The sequence below is a fragment of the Anabrus simplex genome, chromosome 1, assembly GCF_040414725.1.
Source record: "Anabrus simplex isolate iqAnaSimp1 chromosome 1, ASM4041472v1, whole genome shotgun sequence".
Lineage (NCBI taxonomy): Eukaryota > Metazoa > Arthropoda > Insecta > Orthoptera > Tettigoniidae > Anabrus > Anabrus simplex.
This window is the reverse complement of record NC_090265.1, coordinates 776,632,896-776,654,494: the sequence shown is the minus strand read 5'-3', so window position 1 is coordinate 776,654,494 and position 21,599 is coordinate 776,632,896. Positions and strand designations below refer to the sequence as shown.

Sequence of the window (21,599 nt, the reverse complement as noted above, 5' to 3'; positions counted from 1 at the left end):
AGTCTACTGTGGAAGAAATGCTGATCATATCACAATATAACAGAAGATGTCACAAAACAGATGCTGTTACAAGCACATTTCAGTGTCTGGAATGTGAAGTCTTGCTTCCCTCTCTGCAGTTTGCTAATCTTAGATCGTGTGGTCTCCATCTATTTTTAAAACAAAGAGGTTGTGTGGAGAACAATTTGTCAATCTTCAAGATTCGTTACTGTAGTGCGGCGTGAATTAACGACTACCATGCAGCCAGTGGTATTCTCCATCTTTGCAACGAACCGCGAAGTGTTAGAGGTACCGCATGGAACGGGTTGCATGCAAATAGAACGACCGTTTCAAATTATGTGGTTGTTCCAGGGAGATTGCTATGAAGGATATTGAATAGGTTGAACTCAAAGAAAACAATGATTCCTAAGGTAATCTGGTTGCTTCCATCCTCTCAGAGTTGCATGTCTGATCTTGAGGCGAGAATTCTACCGTACGTATTGTGTACATGTGCAGTGCTGGCACTTTTGTGGATATGGAAATTTTCCTTTCACTTCTATTTCTGAATACCAATTCATTAAACAGTACAACTCACAAAAAGAAAAGGGACTTACCTTGACTGAAGGCCAACGATGGCACGTACATGCAGATGGGAAGGAAGAATATGAGAGACAAGGTGAAGAGGAAAGACGCCATTCGACGAGCACTGGCATTGAACCTCATCTCCAAGTACTGAAAGAAACCACATAGTGTAGTTAAATATACAGAAAAAGGAACTGAAGGTTTCCTACTGTAACATCGTATTATGAACTTAAGAAGTTCCCTTAACCCATGAATGTCACGTGTTCTATTCTATTGCATTAACTCTAAACGTGTGAGGTGCGGTCATAGAGATCGCGGGTACATTTTCATGTTTTATTTCATTCCTTTCAGTTGTTAGCTCCCGTCTTTTCTTTCATCAACCTCCCTAGTGTGTGAATTTGAGTCACTACACAGTTCACTGTTGCTGTAGCTGTTGAGAAGTTGCTGTTGATAGTGCAGTAATTACTTTTGAGCGGTATCACAGACCACACCTGATTGTTTACCTTCCACATTGACCATGCATGCGAGTTGGGGACCTTATCGATGAACTATAGTAGGTGAAGGTGGATTAAAAGCACTGTACAATCATGGATTGAGGATGATACGAGTGTCGTTGAAACTGGCTCTTATGCTTTCTTTATTACAAACAGTGATAATATTTCTCAGAGTGAATTTTCTGTGGGTGGTATCCGTGATAGTCGTAAGAGGAAGAAGGAAATGAGGCTGCGAATAGTGAGGATAGCACCTGCAATACAGAATTCTACGGAAGAAGGAGATTTAAATTGTCACGTGAGCCATTCGTAAAAAGAAGCAGAACAAAAACATAAGAATTTTGCCTCAAGTTTTGTATCCGATTTACATGATGGATGTTTGACAAAACCATACAATCTACCATGTTTAACACTTTATCAGTGACATAAATTTGTAATAATGTTATTTGTTTTACGTACCACTAACTACTCTTTTACGGTTTTCGGAGACGCCGAGGTGCCGGAATTTAGTCCCGCAGGAGTTCTTTTTACGTGCCAGTAAATCTACCGACACGAGGCTGACGTATTTGAGCACTTTCAAATAACACCGGAATGAACCAGGATCTAACCTGCCAAGTTGGGGTCAGAAGGCCAGCGCCTTAACCGTCTGAGCCACTCAGCCCGGCGACATAAATTTGGTCCTAAGTGTTGGTTATATAACTCTATTTCTGAAACGTTCCTTTCTTCAAGATGAATGAAAACTGGTGATCAGTGAAAACATGTATGCTTTGCTTTCATGAAATATTTCAATTTCTAACCCAAATTAGTCGAAGAGAATTATGCATACAAGCGTTTTAGGTGAATCGTTCGATTATGTGTAACTAATACAAGCTCGCCGGACAAGAAATTAGTCACCGCTGGAGAAATCATTACAAGCATCATTTAATACCGTGTAACTTCACCTCCGGACTTGATAACCGCCGGGATTCAGCTAGGAAGTGTGTCCACAAGGCTGTGCAGGTACGTCGCATCCAGGTGAAGCCACTCGCTGAGGATTTGATCACGCAGTTCCACCAAATTGCGGGTATGCTGATGTCGGCGTTTTACCTGCTGTTCCAACATGTCTTACAGATCTTCCATGTGGTTGAAAATCAGGTGATTTTTCAGGCCAATTGAGATGTAATATGGTAATAATAATGTCGTATGGCTTTTAGTGCCGGGATATCTCAGGACGGGTTCGGCTCGCCAGATGCAGGTCTTTCTATTTGACTCCCGTAGGCGACCTGCGCGTCATTATGAGCATGAAATGATGATGAAGACAACAAATACACCCAGCCCCGGTACTGTAGGAATTAACCAATTAAGGTTAAAATCCCCGACCCGGCCGGGAATCGAACCCGGGACGCTCTGAACCGAAGGCCAATACGCTGACCGTTCAGCCAACGAGTCGGACTGTAATATGTCACATATCCGTCCAGCCCAATGAACTCTGCTGTTGCCATCCTCAAAAATAGGGGTTGCAATAGCATACACATCATTCAGATATTGACTGAAAGACAACATCTGATAATCCAGATTGTTTAAATGAACACGCTGGCTCATGTTAGTGGTCACCTCAGTGAGCGGGCCCAATCCACCCCCGAAAATTCTCAGACCCGTCTTCGGCTTGAACCTGACCTTGCACACATCCACGATGAAAATCTTCATTTGGCATTCCGTACACTCGACGACGCACGTCATTGGGATAAAGCCAGAAACGTGATTCGTCAAACAACATTACGTTCCGCCAGTCAGCTACTGTCCATGTTCGATGACTTTTAGCACATTGAAGACGTGCAGATGTATATGCCTATGTGAACAATGGCCTCTTGCGAGGTGACCAACTCCAAATGTTTATTGCATGCAGTTCCCTTCGCAATGTTCTCTCGCTAACAGATTCTGATGGCCCTTCATTCACTGACTGCAGCAATTCCTGTTAGGTTCGGAAGCGATTTTGATTCACAAGCCGTGAAACGCGTCTCCGGTCCCTCTCAGTCAGGATCTTCTTCTGTCCACAATTCTGACGTCGTGTTTCCTTGCCCCGTGTAGTACACCACTTCTTGTAGACACGCTCCGCTGCGAAACACCAACAAATCTAGCAACTTCACGCACCATATGGCCGTGGGCATGGCCAGACACGATTGCCTTTCTTTGCCACTCTGTCACATCCTTACATGTTGACGTACACTGCCCGCTTGAAACATCAATGTTCCACTAATCACTACTGCCTCATGCTCAGGTAGGAGCAGTGCGTGTGGGGTTGAGCACGGGATTCGTTAGCTGCGCCACCTGTACAGGCTTAACTATCCATCTGTGTGTATGCACTAGGGGGACTAATGTTTCGTCCGGTGAACTTACATCAGTGGTCTCTGAGACCTCACTTCACGAACTGACAAGTTGAGGGCAAATACTGTTAGTTAGTGGATCTATTTAAAGAAGAATATGTGTACTTACCAAATGTTCACAAACCAGCTAAATATATTTACTACAAATGTTTGTCACTTCTGTGTTCTCCAGGAGAGTGGTTCAACCAGCATACACGCCCTTCGTAGTCAATAGTATGGAGATTATTAACTACAGCCCTAGTGTAGTCTTGTGAAATAGAGCTCCATGCTGTACTGTATATTCAATAGTAGTATGGCGATATTTGTTGAGTGCATGGACGGTCGACGTGAATGACTCTCTCTCTCTCTCTCTCTCTCTCTCTCTAACTGTTCTCCAGTATGCACTTTTACATTTGCAGTACATTACTACACCTTCTGAGAAGTGTCTCCTCATCCCAGCAGCTACGTGAATATGTAACCCTCATTGAACTGAGGATATTGCTTTACTGTTGATCTGATTCTCAACTTAGCTTTCGCCTTCTCAGATTTCTTGAAGTAATTGGATTACCGAAGAAACCAAACCACTAATCAAATTATGACCTCCTTAAAGGAAGGAATTCTCTTAGTGATGTTGAAAAACATCTTTAAAATAGATAAAAAATTTCCTCTAAGAAGCAATATGCTCGATCGATTAATTGGGCTTTGCCTCAACATTTAAGAACTGGATACCTTTTTATAGATATTAGCAGAACGAAAGTGTACTGACACTTATCAGTGACCTGTAAGCTGATAACGAAATGGCCTTACTGAACGATTCCATGAATTACATTGTTAAGGCAGATTTGTACACAATCTACCTGGAACAAGAACAAGGACACTTTCATTTCTTAATGTTGAAAACATTCCTTAGCAGACAAAGTAGAGGTCCACATACTACCAAAAACGTAAAATTAAGCAATTTCCTCAATTACGCCGTAATCATAAGGGATAAAGGACCCGGAGAGGTTTCAAATTGTGAGTCATGGATAGCTCTATAAAACAAAATAAACGAAAACAACGGCCTAAAATAGGTTGTTTCTTACTTTTTTTATTTCTTATTCAGATCCTAGCCAAATTAACCTATTTTACATTATTATTTTAGTAATGTGTTCCATGATTCAATACCGCCAGATATTTTTCGATTTTTGAAAAATGTCGGTATGTAGTTATAAAGACATTGACTCACAGCGATCGTAGTTGCCAACCTAATAGACCAGATAACGTATATTAAGAAAAGGATTGTAATTTTTAAGAGTGAATAAATAATATATTCCCATACTTTATTATTATATTATATTTATCTAACATTCGTAGCTCATATCCCTAGGATGTCTTCAACATTGAGTTGATTGCCTGAACTGTGGATTTTTCCTCCTTTTTATTATTAAATTTACATCACCTAGGTCATATGGTGACAATGATACAGGACAGGCCTAGTAATGGGAAGCGACCATGGTACAGCTCGATGCGAAATTGGGAAACGACAGAAAACGACCTTCAGGGCTTAGGTTTCAAACCATTATCTCCAGAATGTTATCCATGATCTCCAAGACTCGAATCGTGTAGACAACCCGCTCATTTTCTGTTCTTGACAAACCGACATACGCAGCGCTTGCCATAGGGAAAGCAGCCGGTTGTAAGAAACATGCCCGAGCAGGGAAAGATAATAATTATTCTTGCAACAGCCACAAAAATTGATCTTCCACGTTACGAGTGAGATATTTTACGTCGCCGCTCGGACGAAATTTCGAAAAGGGTAATGTGCTGAGGTGAAATAACTTATTTTGCATTAAAGGTGTTTAATCATAAATAATTTTGATTTGTCACGTCGCAAATCGTCCGTGTTTGATCTATGCTTTGAAGTTTTCTTGTTTTGTTTTTCGTGCCTTGTTCTGAAATATATGAGAGCTGTGTACATGAGGTTATGTTGTAATAGAACATAAAGAAGTAGTGTTATCCGAAGCAGCCAACAGTCCACTAAGGTACCAGAGTCGTAAACACGGTCCTCTGGTGCGGTATTAATGAAGAAAATGCGAACTCTATTATATATCTACTAGTGGACCCGTGCTTCTCTACAGCATTCGTTATAAATAGTTATGATAACCTTTCTTGACATCTATGTCGTAGTCGTAATATTTTTCCTGCCCTTTTAAATAGTTTTATGAACATTTAACACCAGTACATTGATTCATTCGTAATATAGTTTACAACACTTTTCTCCAAACTGTATTCACTGTGCTACGACCATTCGGGCGTATCTGGACTTTAACATTTTCAAACTGGCCGTTCTGAATATTGGTTCGGGTAAGCAGACACCCATTTTTTCAAGAATTTCTCCATGCGCTGTGAGCCATGCTTGAATGGCAGCTTCATAGAAGTTACCTCTCTATCATTGTTAATGGCCTTTTTCGGGCTTCTCATTGATTGACTTAACTATTTCCAAGATTGCACTAGAGAGGGCAGCTCTCTCGGCTTTGAACACGGGACATCATTCTTTCCGACGAGATAGTTGTCATATATCTGTGGATCGAATTTTTGCATTGTTTATGGAGAGAAGAATATAAAATGGAGCCCACGCAGATCGGATTGGCATTTTTAAGCTACAGATGGGTTTTTAGTCGGTTCAAACTTAGCCTATACTACTATCCTTCCTTTAATTTTGACGGCTAATATTTCAGGTATGGTAATTCTTGTTTTAATATTGGTTCTACGTTTCTCTCGTGAATTTTTTTCGCTTTTATTCATAACTGATTGATACGCATCCTTCTGCTCTGCTGCGTGAATGGGCTGCGTGCTTGTTTTTATTGTGATTGAGTTATGTTGATAGCTGGGTCTCAGATTAATTTTAATTCTGTGCACTGCATTCTAAAGTGTTACGCCGTCAAAAGAACGCACGCCCCCGTGTCGAAGTGAAGTTCCATTCGTGTCGTACGAGGTGCGTAACCTGATGATTTTATGTATGATTACGGAATCCTCTCTGATCCCACTGATGAATTGTTTTAGCCGTGCCCGCTGCTTCCGAGAAGTATGAGACCTTTGTCGATGACCGTGAGAGTCATAAGTATTTGTATTAGATTTCGTCCGTTAACTTGAGTTGAGCTCATATTGTTGCCGATACCGGCAATGTCTGGATGTTTGGGTGTGTGTTAGCGAGTGAGGGGAGCGAAAGGATCACGTATCGTTCGGCTCAATTTTCATTTTTGATTTTGTTTCTGTACCTTACGTTTGTTTGGGGTGCGATGTTATTTATTTTAGCTTTGTGGCTATCTTGGTCGTCGGCTTGCCGCCATGTTTGTTTTCCTTATATTTAGTCTATGGGCATGCATGTGTTTCTCTTTGGGTTTTGATCATTGTTTCTTTGGTCCAGAGATGCTCCCCCTCTGTGCCATGACGATACCTACATTCCTTTGTATTATCTGCTCGGGGCTTTTTCTTCTCCATGATGCGTGGAGCTTATCGTTGTCGGGTAATTGTTGTGAGATTGTGGAGTTTAAAGACGCGTACGTGAAGGATGATTGTAATCTCGCGGAAGGAACGATCTAATTGTCCCGTATGGATTATATTTGAATTGGCAGAAAATGAAATGTGATTACCTTTAAAGCTCATCAGACTCTGCTCATGTATGTATCCTTTGGTTATTTATATATTTAAAGTGTTTGCTTCATTTCTTTGCTTCTGTTTTTAATTTCATTAATCTTTATTTGAATTTCATTGCTAGTAGTATTAGTCCCATATTTATTTGCATTGGTAACGAGGGTCATTTCCAGTTCAATGCTCTTTTATCTGGCCTTTCCTAGTCGCGATTCACGCCTCATAATCTCCCGATGTGTGTGTATATGCTGGGGTATTATTCTCGGTAAGGGAGGGGCACGGTGCAGCTGTATTAATAGTCATTCAGGAGGCTAGTCGACTTGATACCTTCTCGCCCGTCATGGCGTGAAATTTGAATGACCGACAGACTTGTTCCTATTTCCGGATTGTTCTCAATTCCAGACACCAATGCATACCAACGATATATTCAAAGCTCGTTAATTGTACAGGTTAATGGGACCACCGACCAGTTTAAAGACATAATTATTAAATATAATTACTATTTTACGTTTCGTAACTTTGGTTCTCGAACTATCAATTCAACTTAGAGGGTTGCCCAAGTTCCTTCACATATCGGTACAGTAGTTATGTAGATACATTCTGAGATGATGAAATTAAACATCAAACGCAAGGTACAGTACTACCTTCGTCTGACGAGAAGTCTCGGCAGCTTGTATGTACGGCAGGAGTAACAGATTTTGTACTCGTTACAAACATTAGTTGTGACAGAAAGATCAGATCCGTGTTCATAATTAGCGAATCTAACAATGCTCTTCCTATCCATTATTTCCCTTAAGATTGTTTCGGGCTGAGTGGCTCAGACGGTTAAGGCGCTGGCCTTCTAACCCCAACTTGGCAGGTTCGATCCTGGCTCAGTCCGGTGGTATTTGAAGGTGCTCAAATACGACAGCCCCGTGTCGGTAGATTTACTGGCACGTTAAAGAACTCCTGCGGGACTAAATTCCGGCACCTCGGCGTCTCCGAAGACCTTAAGAAGTTGTTAGTGGGACGTGTGTGCACCTTAAATACATCACACTCTAGGAGTGGGTAAATGTCATGCAAACATACTTTCCTTCAGTATGGTACAGTAAGGTTCATTTTCCTTTACACGCGCACATAGGACAATGAATTCAACGGAAATTGTTCTGATGGACCGAATATCAATATGTGGCTGGAAGGCGTGATCAGTCGTAAGGGAAATAATGAATAGGAAGAGCATTGTAACATTCGCCGTTTTGGCGGAACAGAGACGATATACAATTTGCCCATGTGGACACCCAAGTTTGTTTACTGGGGTTCTGTTACATTCACATGAAATATTATCAGGGAATTAAACCATTTGTTTAAATCTACAATACCCTCCATAATTTCTGCTATCTAGTCTGTTAATTACTAGGACTTGTAAAGAATCAGCCAAATACCCAGCCGAAAAGCGATAAGCTGGCAGTTGCTATGGAATGCGTGCTTCGAAGCGTAAAATATTACATTCCGGGTGAATCATTAGATTTAAAAACAAAATGCATGCAGTCTTCTTGTTTGCAACTCATTTATAATTTGAGTACCCACTACTTGTTTTTCGTTTTGATTTTGCTGCTTAATTCGTGCCAATGTGTGACAACGCTCAATCAAGGTGCGAAAAGACCATCACGGACTGTCACGCAAGATTAGCAGTAGTATGCGGGGGAGCAGCTCCAACTCTCGGAACTGTGACAATACGTGACCAGTGCTACCGTGGATGCTCTAAGGTACACCATCCTGCTTCGTCATCCATATTTACCTGATTTTGTCCTGGGTGACTACGCAGTGCGCCCTGAGAAGTTCACTTCCAATTACGATATTCAGGCGGTGGTGCCGCGTTACCCACAAATAATGCTTCGTAGCGCAAATACGGCAAGTGGCAGAACGAAGCCAAAGGTGCATAAAATTAGCGGGGAATAGACTACCTGTAAGATAATCAGTATATATTTTATCTTAATTAATACTATCATGAAGACAAATTATTTAGTTTGAATCATATTGGAATGTCCTAAGTAGGAATTTATGGACTGTCGCCGGCCGAATGGTTTCAATGATAACGTCGGTCTGCTTCCCCCTCAGCCCGATCTTCATGAGATTTGCTTTACCAAGGCTGATACGTTAGTCAAACATGTCTGTAGTCGGTAACTGGATTACCTGGAGAATGATCTATTCACTAGTGACTGAAATCTTGAATGTACCTAGCAGTAGAATATATGAAAATACTTTTAAATGCTTGGAATGTTAAGAATCCGTTACATTAACCTAACCCTATGGCACTATAACCCTGAAGGGCCTTGGCCTACCAAGCGACCGCTGCTCAGCTCGGAAGCCTGCAGATTACGACGTATCGTGTGGTCAGCACGAAGAGTCCTCTCGGCCTTTATTCTTGGCCTTGTGGACAGGAGCCGCTATCTCCCCGTCAGATAGCTCCTCAATAATTGAGAGTTATTCTCATCACGTCGGCTGAGTGGACCTCGACCAAGTCCTCAGATCCAGATAAAAATGCCTGACCTGGTCGGGAATCGAACCCGGGCCCTCCAGTACTACACAGGCACGCTACCCCTACACCGCGGGGCCAGTGAAGGCCTTACATTATTTATAGTAAAGGATGGGTAATTATTTGTAAATTCAATAGCAACCCGTTGAATTTATCACCTTCATAACTTTCAAAATAGAACCTGAATATCACTGATGTATACATTTTCTTGTTTATTAAATGTAAACGTCAACGACCGTAGCCGTGTTGAAACACCGGATATCGTGAGATCTCCGAAGTTAAGCAACATTGGGCGTGGTCAGGAGTTGAATGGGTTGCCACGCGCTGTTGGTGGGGGTAAAGGAATGGAGGAGCGGAAAGGAACTGGCCACCCTACCATACGTAAACTCCGGCTCAGGAACACCTCTGCGGGAGTTCGGACCTGCCTTTCGGCAGAATGCACCCTTACCTTGCCTTACATTTAAATCGTTATCTTATTGAGGCTTTAGTAAGTTTATTTCTTGCTTGCTTGTTCATTTATCCACTTATTTATTCATTACTTACCATTTTAATTATCATTCGTACGGTTAGGGGCGCGCAGCTATGAACTTGCATTCGAACCTCACTATCGGCAACCCTGAAGATTGTTCTCCGTGGTTTTCCATTTCACACCAGCCAAATGCCTGGGCTGTACCTTAATTAAGGTCACTGTCGCTTCCTTTACACTTACCTATGTCGGTGTGACGTAAAGCCAATTTTAAATATTAAAGGTCGTACTATGTTCCCTAACAAACGTGTATGGACTTCGCTAATGATAATACCTCGTTAAAATATAGTACTGTATTTCCAATTGAAACATTTTGCATTTATATCAAACTAGCTGATGTACCCGCGCTTCGCTTCGGGATTCTCAGAAAGACTGACCTTGTGGTTTTTCTAACTGAAGTAAACAAAGGCCATTACAAAAACGTCAGTAGGAAAGTAGCGATGTTATAATAATAATAATAATAATAATAATAATAATAATAATAATAAATTCGTGTGGCTATTTCTAGCCAGGTGAAGCCCTTGTAAGGCAGACCCTCCGAAGAGGATGGGCGGCATCTGCCATGTGTAGGTAACTGCGTGTTATTGTGGTGGAGGATAGTGTTATGTGTGGTGTGTGAGTTGCAGGGATGTTGTGTACAGCACGAACACCCAGTCCCCGAGCCAAGAGAATTAACCATTTAAAGTTAAAATCTCCGACCCGGCCGGGAATCGAACCCGGGACCTCTGGACCAAAGACCAGCACGCTATCCATTTAGCCATGGAGCCGGACAATATTATCGTATAAAATACTCGACCAAATGAAACCACATTTTCTCACTTCTAACGAACAGTACTACGGTGCCGATCTAACAGTCCAAAGTTCCAGAGCTGGAATGACCAGGTCACAGACATCCGTCATCACTCCTCTGCCATAATTCTCTTAAATATGCTAACTGCTCATTCCAATCAGTGCCTCAGAGTACGGATTGAACAGCTCGAATGCTATGATGAACCAGTGTGTTATGTACCAGTAGTATCAGAAAATTTATGAACCAGAGGAATAGCATCCTAAAGAAGAAAGTTATCCAACGCCCCAGCTACTTCCCGCTAATATTCAGGCAGGTTGTTACACGCGGTACGACCGGGCAAGTTGGCCGTGTGGTTAGGGGCGCGCAGCTGTGAGCTTGCATCCAGTGGATTCGAATCCCACTGTCGGCAACCCTGAAGAAAGTATTGCGTGGCTTCCCATTTTCTCACCAGGCAAATGCTGGGGCTGTATCTTAATTAAGGTCAAGGCAGCTTCCTTCACACTCCTAGCCCTTTCCTATCCCATCGTCGCCATAAGACCTATCTGTGTCTGTGCGACGTAAGGCAATTTTCATCCAAACTATCGTAGATATGTGGCAACAGAAGACACAAAGCCCACCACAACAAACAATGGTCAATGTAATGTTATTGTTGATCAATGTTACGCGCTTTCAATATTGTAGGCCTTCACATTTAGTTTTCTTCCCACTATGAAATACCACTCTTATCATAGTCGCTACGGTAAAATTGAATAAAACATAAATGGTCGGAAATTGTATTTTCTATAACTTTTGTTATGTAGTACTTTTCGATAGGACCAATAACATAGGTATTTAAAAATTAAATTTTAGGCGTCTTCCCCTAAACTACAATTTCATACAGGGTACATAAAACTGTTTATAGTTTAGACTGTAGTTTCTTATTCCCCGACTCTATATACCAACTTGCATTAAATTCTGTTAACCCGTTTTCTCGTGGCTCGGCGTTGATATGGACTTGGCAACAAAAATACAAATTCCTGAATATCTGTGTTATCAAAGCCGGTACGGCAACAATGTATGACATAAATGATCGGAAATTTAATTCTATATAACTTTCGTTATGTAGTATGTATCGATAGGACCACTAATAAAAAAAATATTTGATGATTAAATTTTAGGCCTTCCCCTAAACTACCATTTCACTCAGCGTGAGTAAAATGATTTATAGCCTAGATTGTAGGGGCTCATCCCCCGACTTCACATACCGATTTTCATTAAATTATCTTCAGCCGTTTTCTTGTGATGCGTGTACATACATACAGACAGACAGACAGACAGACAGACAGACAGACAGATAGAAATTACGGAAAAGTAAAAAGTGCATTTCCTTGTTGCTATGGACATGACCGATACAGAAATACAATTCTTTTCAAATTCTGAGCAATGGACAGACAAAACTCTTATTTTATATATATAGATACATATTCCAACTTAAAAATTAACTGAACTCAAAGGAATGTTTAATAATGTCGCATTTGTTACTTTACACAATAACTAACTTACACTCAGCTCATACAATATTACCGCGATGTATCTACAGTATTTACTCCCGTACAACGCTAAGAATTTCAGTTATTTTGAAACAGAATATCCATTCGTTCGGAACAACATTAGAGGATTACCTCGCAGTTCAGATCAACTGACGAGACGAGAAAAGTAACCGTTAATCTACATTTTGGTTCTTCACTTCTTTCCTTTTAAAGAAAGAAGCAATGCTTTTTAGTGTCGACTCAGCCAATGTAAAGTGAAAACTTTTCAGCCTGTAGAACGCATCAATTATCATAGATAGCACTATAAAATACCTGTGAAAATCACAATGAATGACATGTTTCGTTCTCGAGAAATCCAAAAGAACTACATAGCTAACAGAAAATGGCAATCGATAGTACGCAATTTTTGCGTTCTTGTTTTTTAGTGTCGACTCAGCCAATGTAAATTGAAACCACCACAGAATGCTATATACTGTATCTGAATGTTTATACCAACAGTCACGTTTGGAGGTAGTGGAATTATGGCGTGGGGATGTTTCATCCGACCTCACTCTTCTTCTTTACGCCGACGGTATTAAGTTGCGATTCCTAGGGAGTCTTTCAATTTCACGCCCTCCATGGCCCTTGTCTTTCTTTGGCCGATATCTTAATTTTTCGAAGTGTCGGATCCCTTCCAATTTTTCTCTCTGATTACTCTTAATAGAGAATTGCTGCCTAATTGTACTTCCTCCTAACACAATAATCACCACCACCATCTTAGCATGGACTCGGCCTTCTTGTAAAAATGCATTACACTACGAACACGGAAGAAAATCAGGACATTCTGAATGACAATTTCGTGATGATTGTTTTTATACCAAGATAATAACTTTGCCAGTTATAGCGCGGTATCTGTAAGTCAGTGGTTCAAAATAAAAATAATCTACAAATAGATTTGCTCACCCAGAGAGCTGATCTAAACCGACTGATCACCTTGGGGATGAGTCAGTTAACCATCCTCTATACAACACCAATCAGAGAGAAATATCGGCCAGAGAAAGAGAAGGGCCACGAGGGGTGTGAAAATGAAAGACTTCCTAGGTCTCGAATGCTCTAATAACGTCGGGGTCGGAAAAGAATACGAGTTGACCGAGGGAGGTCGGATAGGACAGATGAAAGTGAGGAGCCTGCCACAAGTAAGTTGAAGTAATGCCAGGTCTCAGGTAAAGGCCCCGTGGTCATCAACCCACACTCCCATTTTCAGAGTCTCTGAGTCACCTTTCAATCGCCTCTTACGACAGGCAGGTAATACCGTGGGGTTTACTCTACAGACCCCACCCACGTTCCCTAGTTACGGCTTTATGGGAACAATGGTATGCCATTCCCATGGTAACGTTCGGACATTTAGTTGAAAGTCTTCCCAGCAAAATGTCGAGTATTGCAGAGTATGTTACCAGCAAACTGTCATCATTTTGAGGTAGGTGTAAGGATACCCTTGACCAGATAGTGTATTAAAAATGGCTGTTTAAATATGGCGGCACAGTGCCATTCCTTCTCAGTTGCCAGCAAATATTACCTTTCCGAAAATATTTTTGCACACTTTGCTCTGGAAGCATAAAAGCTAGATCAGTAAAATTCTTTAACTGCCTTAAAGATAAAAGCATGACTTTCAAGACGTATTTATCCCCAAAATATGAATAATATTGCACTGCAAACCATGTTTGAGGAAAAATATTTTGGGTACACTTGTATACTTTTGCTATAGATACCGGTACCGGTGTTAAAACCGTACATAAAACAATTGAGTCTCATAATAAAATGCTTTCTGATAAAATTGCGCCTAGTATAGCGGCACGAATTTCAGTTCCTTAATGTGAAGTGATTTGTTCCTACTTGGATTCGTGTTGATGAATTAAGGGTGGTATATTTGTACTGTATGCCTGTATTTCACTCTTGTTACGGTTAAAAGAAAGTGAAAGGACAAATCACAAACATGAATTTGCCGTAATTAAAGGATAATGAATAGGCTACAAGGGAGCCTGTAAAAACACACTGTACCATGGGGATGATTGCAAGAGCATGAATGAGTTTTTATAAAAATGACCGGTACAAAAAATCATAAACAGCCCTCGGAATGGGTTTAAAACATGAGGAGCACAAAAACTGGTTTGTACCTATAAATGTGGTAAAGAACAGTAATTAACCACAATATTATAACAGAGAAAGGAATATTTTAAGAAAGAGGTGCGGATGAAAGTGTGTTAATAAGTAAGGATAGATTGACTAGTTTACTATGAAACTGAATGTATGAAAACCGCCAGGTAAAGGTAAAATGATGGCTAGCATAACTGTAGTCATAAGAATTTCGGTAAAAATGGAAGGGTATGTTCTTTAAGGCAAAAACTGGTTCCAGGAATGATTAATTAAAGTATAAATAAGTATTTATTCTCAAGTACGTGAAGATAAGAGGGCGAATCAAAACGAAAGTTACACTTCAATGTTATGGTCATTTGTGAAACCACCTACACACGGCTACGACAACATACAATGTAAGTTGTATTTTCTACATAGTCCTCAAGAGACTCTAAACATTTCTCGGAACGGTCAACCGACTGTTCGACTCCGGATGCGTAGAAATCACCTCCAGTGCTATGTAACCACCTGGAGAAAGCTGCTTTCACCTCCTTATCGTAGTCCAACGAAATCCTTTTTCAGCTTACCGAACACATGATAATCGCGTGGCGCCAGTATGGAGGATGTAGCCTTACCTCCCAATTGAATCGCTGCAGCAGTTCGGACGTTTAGCAGGCCATGTGAGGTGTCGCGTTATCGTGCAACAATATCACACCGGTGATCATTTTTTCCGGCCGCTTTTCCTTATTTGTCTTACGCAACCGGTTCAACGTTTGGCAATAGGAATCCAAGTTGATTGTTGTGCCTTTCGGCATAAATTCCACGTGCACCACACACTCCATATCAAAGAACACTGTCACCATTAACTTTCCTGTTGAAGGTTGACCTTGGCCTTCTTTCTTAGTTGTGATGTGATGTGTACCCATTCCATCGATGTTCCCTTTTCTTCGGCGGTGAAATGGTAGACCCGTGTTTCATCCCCTGTGATGATTCGCCGCACTAACTCGTTGCCCTCCATAGAATACCTTCGAAAATATGCCAGTGACGACTGGAAACGTTGTTTCTTGTGAACATCGGTGAGCAGACGTGGGCTCCATCTTTGACACAGTTCACGAAATCCAAGGTCCTGGTGAAGAATGGAGGACACACTGCCATACGAGATGTTCAGCATGCTGGTAATTTCCTGTACTGTTATGAGCCTATACTCTCTCATGATCCCATCCACATGATTAACATTTGCAACGGTACTGGACGTTGCGGGCCTGCCTTCGCGATATTCATCCATGAGGTCCGTGTGTACCGCCCCTCCCCCCAAACCCCATGGCACTACAGTTCATGAAGGGCCTTCACCTACCAAGCGACCGCTGCTCAGCCCGAAGGCCTGCAGATTACGAGGAGTCGTATGGTCAGCACGACGAAACCTCTCGGCTGTTATTCTTGGCTTTCTAGACCGGGGCCGCTATCTCACCGTCTTTCCTCAATGCTAATCACATAGGCTGAGTGGACCCCAGGTCCAGGTAAAAATCCCTGTTCTGGCCGGGAATCGAACCCGTGGCATCCGGGTAAGAGGCACGCATGCTACCCCTACACCAAGGAGCCGGTGAGGTCCGTGCGTCCGGCGTCAAATTGCTTGCACCATTTTACAATACCTGGGCGAGAAAATGCACGCAGTGATTTCACGATGAATATCCGTGCAATTGAGCCGTTTAGCTCATAGAAATCTTATTGTTACACGCACCTCCAATTTGGAGTGAACATCCAGATGACGCGCCATTGAGCTTAGCCCGCTCTGCACACACAACAAGACAGGATACCACACCAACCTTCCTATGGGACGCGTCATGCAGTTACCCTCGCTTGGTCACCCGGGACTGGATTCTCGCCACGGCCGACTGGATCCCTCGCTGCGCTCCTTATGCGTCTAGAGCGACGCATCAGGTCGGCCGTGGCTTGGTCCGCACTGGCTACGGTCACGACGCACAACGTGCTCTACCGGCAAGCTAGTGTAACTTAATTTTTGATTCGCCCTGTTATTTCGATATAAGGATAATATCCAGGTAGAGCAGATTTCCAAACCTAGCAAAGTATTGAAAAATACTTATGATGAAAATTGTAAAAGGTACTGAAGTTGAAAACTAGAATGAAAATAAAAAACTACAACCTGTTTTCCAGTCATTGACCGGGTCAGGGATGTAATGAATGAAACATATATAGGCTGTTATTGTAATGGGGTCGCCACTCCCAAGGTGATTTAGTAATGAGTGATACATGCTATGAAATGATAACGGACAGTGTTGCTGGAATGAAAGATGACAGGGAAAACCGGAGTACCAGGAGAAAAACCTGTCCCGCCTCCGCTTTGTCCAGCACAAATCTCACATGGAGTGACCGGGATTTGAACCACGGTATCCAGCGGTGAGAGGCCGACGCGCTGCCGTCTGAGCCATGGAGGCTCCTTGAAAACTAGAATATCAACTGGAATTGAAAATATTTCTGGGGACACATTGTAGGATCATGGAAGACTACTGATGAAAATGAGGGCAACTGAAATACAAAAAACGAGGGAGTGATTGGGTGGACAAATTTCTAGAAAATAGAACTCAGAGGAATAGAGTAGGGGAGGCATTATGTGATCTTGTAGTGATTAAGGGGGCGGGGCTCCACAAGGCTGTATTATTGAAACCTTATGGCTATGTACGGGACCAGTATAACGCAGCACCTTTTATTTATTTCATACTACAACATTCTTTCACACACGAGAGCTACTATCAATGATTATCTAGCCGTAACAATTAACAATCATCCTTTCCAATCTTGCCATCCCCCCGCAAGGCCCCTGTTCAACATAGCAGGTGAGGCCGCCTGGGTTAGGTACCGGTCATCCTCCCCAGTTGTATCACCGATCCAGAGTCTGAAGCTCCAGAACACTGCCCTTGAGGCGATTGAGGTGTGATCCCTCGCTGAGTCCGAGGGAAAAACAGGCCCCGGGAGGGTAAACACGTTAAGAAGAAGAAGAAGAAGAAGAATTAAGAATCTCTAAATACATCATTACGTTTAGCCCATCCTTTCTCTTGCTCATAACATCAAGGAGTGCATTACTCATGCGGTCCGCACAGTTCCTTATGTACACGGAACTGGAATCACAGATACATTTCGACAGATTATGTTATACTGTGTAGGATAATCAATAAGTTACAGCATTGCGAGTGGCTGGAAAAAGACCTCGATAATATTTTGAGACGGGCAGCAGAGAACTGTATGTTGGTAAGCTAAGTGAAAGTCAGGTTGTAGGTTTAATCATAAGGAAAAGTCCTTTCAGTTATACTTACTGTGTTGATGGGGTGGAAGAAGGCCTACATGTCAAGAATCCGGTGTTAATATAACGGAAGATCTTCATTGAACTATTCACAAAATTGGGACTGTAAAAAAATGTATAGGTCACTTTATATGTTTATGATGGCATTTGGGGGTTTTGGCAAAGATGTAAAGGAGAGTAAGCAATGATATTACCATGCCTGGAGTGGAGTGTAGTTCCAGCAGGGGCTGCCTGGCCGAGGCGGTAAAGGTGTGCTCGATTCGCCCGAAGGGACGTGGGTTCGAATGCCCGTCAGGAAGTCGTAACATTTAAGAAACGACATTTTCACTTCCGAAGGTGTACATGGCCCTGAGGTTCACTCAGCCTATTCCAAAAATGAGTACCAGGTTAATTCCTGGGGCCAAACGCGACCGGGCGTATAGCTAACCACTCTACCCCGTCAAGTGCCGAGGTTACGAATAGTGGAAGACTTTACCTTCCACCACTCCAAAGGCCTTCATGGATACTTTACGGAGATGGCTGTGCTTTGCTTTTGTAGTTCCAGTACTTTGGACTATCACCATTTTACTGATTCGGGAAATGGAAAAGATCCAAATGAAAGCAGCACAAATTTTTCTGGGTGGCTTCGACAAAGGAGTTGTGTTACGGAAATGTTGCTACTTTGGTCTTGGAAAACTTGGGATTAAAGTGGCGAGCAGCTAGACTAAGTGGTATGTTCCTAGCTATCAATGAATGTGGAATAACATTAGTAGACAAATAAATTAAGTGAATATTTTAAAACTAGAAAATGTCATATCATCAAGGTAAACTTAGAATTCAACAGGAGAAATTGCAGCAATTAATCCTTCAAGCAAAATAAATTTTATTATAATTTAAGAAAGTTCAAGGTAATCTGCCATCTGGATGACAGCCCTAAATGCAGGGTTTGGTACTTTTAGATCTGGAAATACAATATGACATGCTGCTTTCGTGTTCATGTGCTTTTAAAGCAGCGGTTGTGATCATCTTCATTATCAGTACTGAAATCTAGGTTCCGGTTGTTAAGAACAGCATTGTGAGTAGTTCTTACTACTGTGTCCTTAAATGATGCTGTTGACCATGATACAATTTGTGGAACTTTTAAACTGAGCAGTGATATGAAGACTGGGCTATCAACTGAAGCTTGCCCTCAAAAAACGTTGTATATTAATGCCATGTGTAGGCGCAAGGTTTTGCAGGTTTTGTGGTAAAGAAAACACATAATTTCCAAAGGGAATTCCTTTTTTTTTTTGTTTATTCAATTAATCGCCGTCGGCTTCTATACACTCCGCCTATCTTTCACGCAAGTTATGAATACCATAGGGGCTGCCTGGGCGAGGGGGTAAAGCCGTGCTCGGTTCGCACGGAAGGATGTGCGTTCGAATCCCAGTCAGGAAGTCGTAAAATTTAACAAACGAGATTTCCACTTCCGGAGATGCATATGGCCCTGAGGTTCACTCAGCCTACACCTGGTTAATTCCTCGGGGCAAAGGTGGCCGGGCGTAGAGCTAACCACTCCACCCCATCACGTGCCGAGGTTACGAATGGTGGAAGCCTTTACCTTCCACCCCTCCAAGGGCCTTCATGGCCTCTACGGTGATGACTTTTGCTTCTTATTAATACCATGCCAGAAAAACTGATTGTCTTTTGCGGCAAACCATTCGTCGAGCCATTTTCCAACTTCCTCGAAATTGCTGAAGTGCTGCTCTGCGAGCGCGTGCTCCATTGATGCGAAGAGCTTTGCCATATCTTCAAGCCCATTCCGGTCGTTTATCGATCAATGCGTGATTGAAATTAAATATTTGTTGGCGATAGCGATGAGTTTGGTCATTGTCCAATAGTCCGGCTGCATGGCTAAGTGGTTAGCGTGTTGGCCTTTGGGCACAAGGGTCCCGGGTTCGATTTCCGGCAGGGTCGGGAATTTTAACCATAATTGGTTAATTTCACTGGCATGGGGGCTGGGTGTATGTGTCGTCTTCATCGTCATTCCATCCTCATCACGACGTGCAGGCCTCCAATAACGCGTGCAATTGCTCGTCTTCGCACCTTTGTGGTCTACCAGAGCGCGCACTATCTTTCACACTGAAATCACCACGTTTAGACTGTCGAAACCATGTTTCACATGTTATAATCGATGGAGCGTGTTCACCATATGTTTCTATCAGAAAACGATGACTTTCTACAGCCTTTTTCTTTTGATTGAATAATAAAAGTAATGCGTGCCGCAAATGTTCTTTTTCGGACACAAACTTCGACATGATCACTGAACGATACAACACAGACGCTAGTATTTTGTGGACTCAGTTTGTGTGTGTTAGTAGCAATAACGTCAGGCATACAAGCTGACGTATGTGTCAAATTCATACGCTGCGTACTACTCGCTGGCACCATCTCTTAGTGAAACCGAGAAAGACGGATGCATACACCTGGTATATTTCGAGTTGTCGTGTATTTAAAATACAAAAGTATTACATAACTCATGATGTGATATAAAACGTTCTCCAGGGAGTTTGCAGTTTTGTCCTTGCAGTCCTTCTATGGTATCATTTACATGCAAATATACCTATTGTTTAACTAAGAAGCAGAAAGTGTAAGTTTTATTTACAGAACGAATTAATCCCAGACCTTCATTGTATAAAGAAATATCTTTCTTTTTCATTCCTGTAAAGTTGTCAAATGTGATGTACCTTCGAGAGCAGGATTAATTTATATAAGAATTGTATGACATCATTCTACCATCGTTATTCGAACATCTCCATGCCAACATTTAGTAGTAATGCCTCGTAAGGTGCCATGAAGAGATAAGTGCCTGTTGTTTCTAGATGCAAAGATCTGAAGAAGTATTTCTGTTCTTGTTCTATGCTTTAAATATGAAATTTACAGCTGAATTTTGGCTCGTATATCCAAGCTCTAGCGGTACAGTCGCACTGTTCATGTAAATACAAGTTATTAGTGAGGTTCGCGATTGCGATGTTGTGGAGTGCCTGAAATTTTGCTGATATGAAATACGATTATTGGTAATTAAATAGCATAACACTTCTGCTCTAAACGGTACCAACCCCTTAAGTGGTTATAGAAATTCCCTAGTGCTGAATGGCAGCCTACCCTAACTACGTTTTCCAGGTTCGACCAATACAATTTGCGGATTCGAGCCAAGTCACGACACTGTCATAACAATTACAGATTACTAGGATTTTTCCGTAGATATCTCTCGGGAAAAAGAAGTAAAGCCCTATAAACGGCTTATATTTCCCTGGTGTGGCCCATACTACTTTGTGGCATTCCTTCCTGGCACCCAACGACAACGTAAAATATGGAATTAGAAGGCAGCCAGCTAGGAGCAGGGCGTATAATTAACAAACACATTCCTCTAAACACAGCCAGGTCATTGCCACCTGTGAACTCGTTGCGCAAACAAATAGACGGAGAATTACTAAGAAATCCCAGACAGAGAACACGCACCTCTCCCCTTTCCCACCACCTGCAGCTTAATTGCCGCTCTGTTAAGAGAGACCAATGAGTTACTCTTGTCCCTCCCCTCGCCAGGGCAACCTCATATTTAAATGGATTTTACGCACGGTCTGCTCGTCTCTGGAATCTTCTACCATCTGAAGTAAAGCTGCTCTCGCTTCCTCACTTCCTCCGTGCAGTAAAGGAAATATATATGTAAATAGAAACCCATTTGACCTGTAGGTGGGGTTGTAGAATAACACATACGGTATCCCCTGCCTGTCGTAGGAGGCGACTAAAAGGGGCCGCAGGGACTCTC

General features: G+C 42.1%; 1 protein-coding gene across 1 annotated transcript in view; it reads right to left on the bottom strand.

The window, feature by feature from the left end:
• Positions 1 to 21,599, bottom strand: part of LOC136857510 (sodium-coupled monocarboxylate transporter 2) — a 210,890-nt gene that overhangs the window by 80,116 nt on the left and 109,175 nt on the right. The window contains exon 4 of the mRNA XM_067136219.2: positions 594 to 711. Within this exon, the coding sequence (XP_066992320.2) occupies positions 594 to 711 (118 nt within the window). The remainder of the gene's footprint in view (positions 1 to 593; positions 712 to 21,599) is intronic.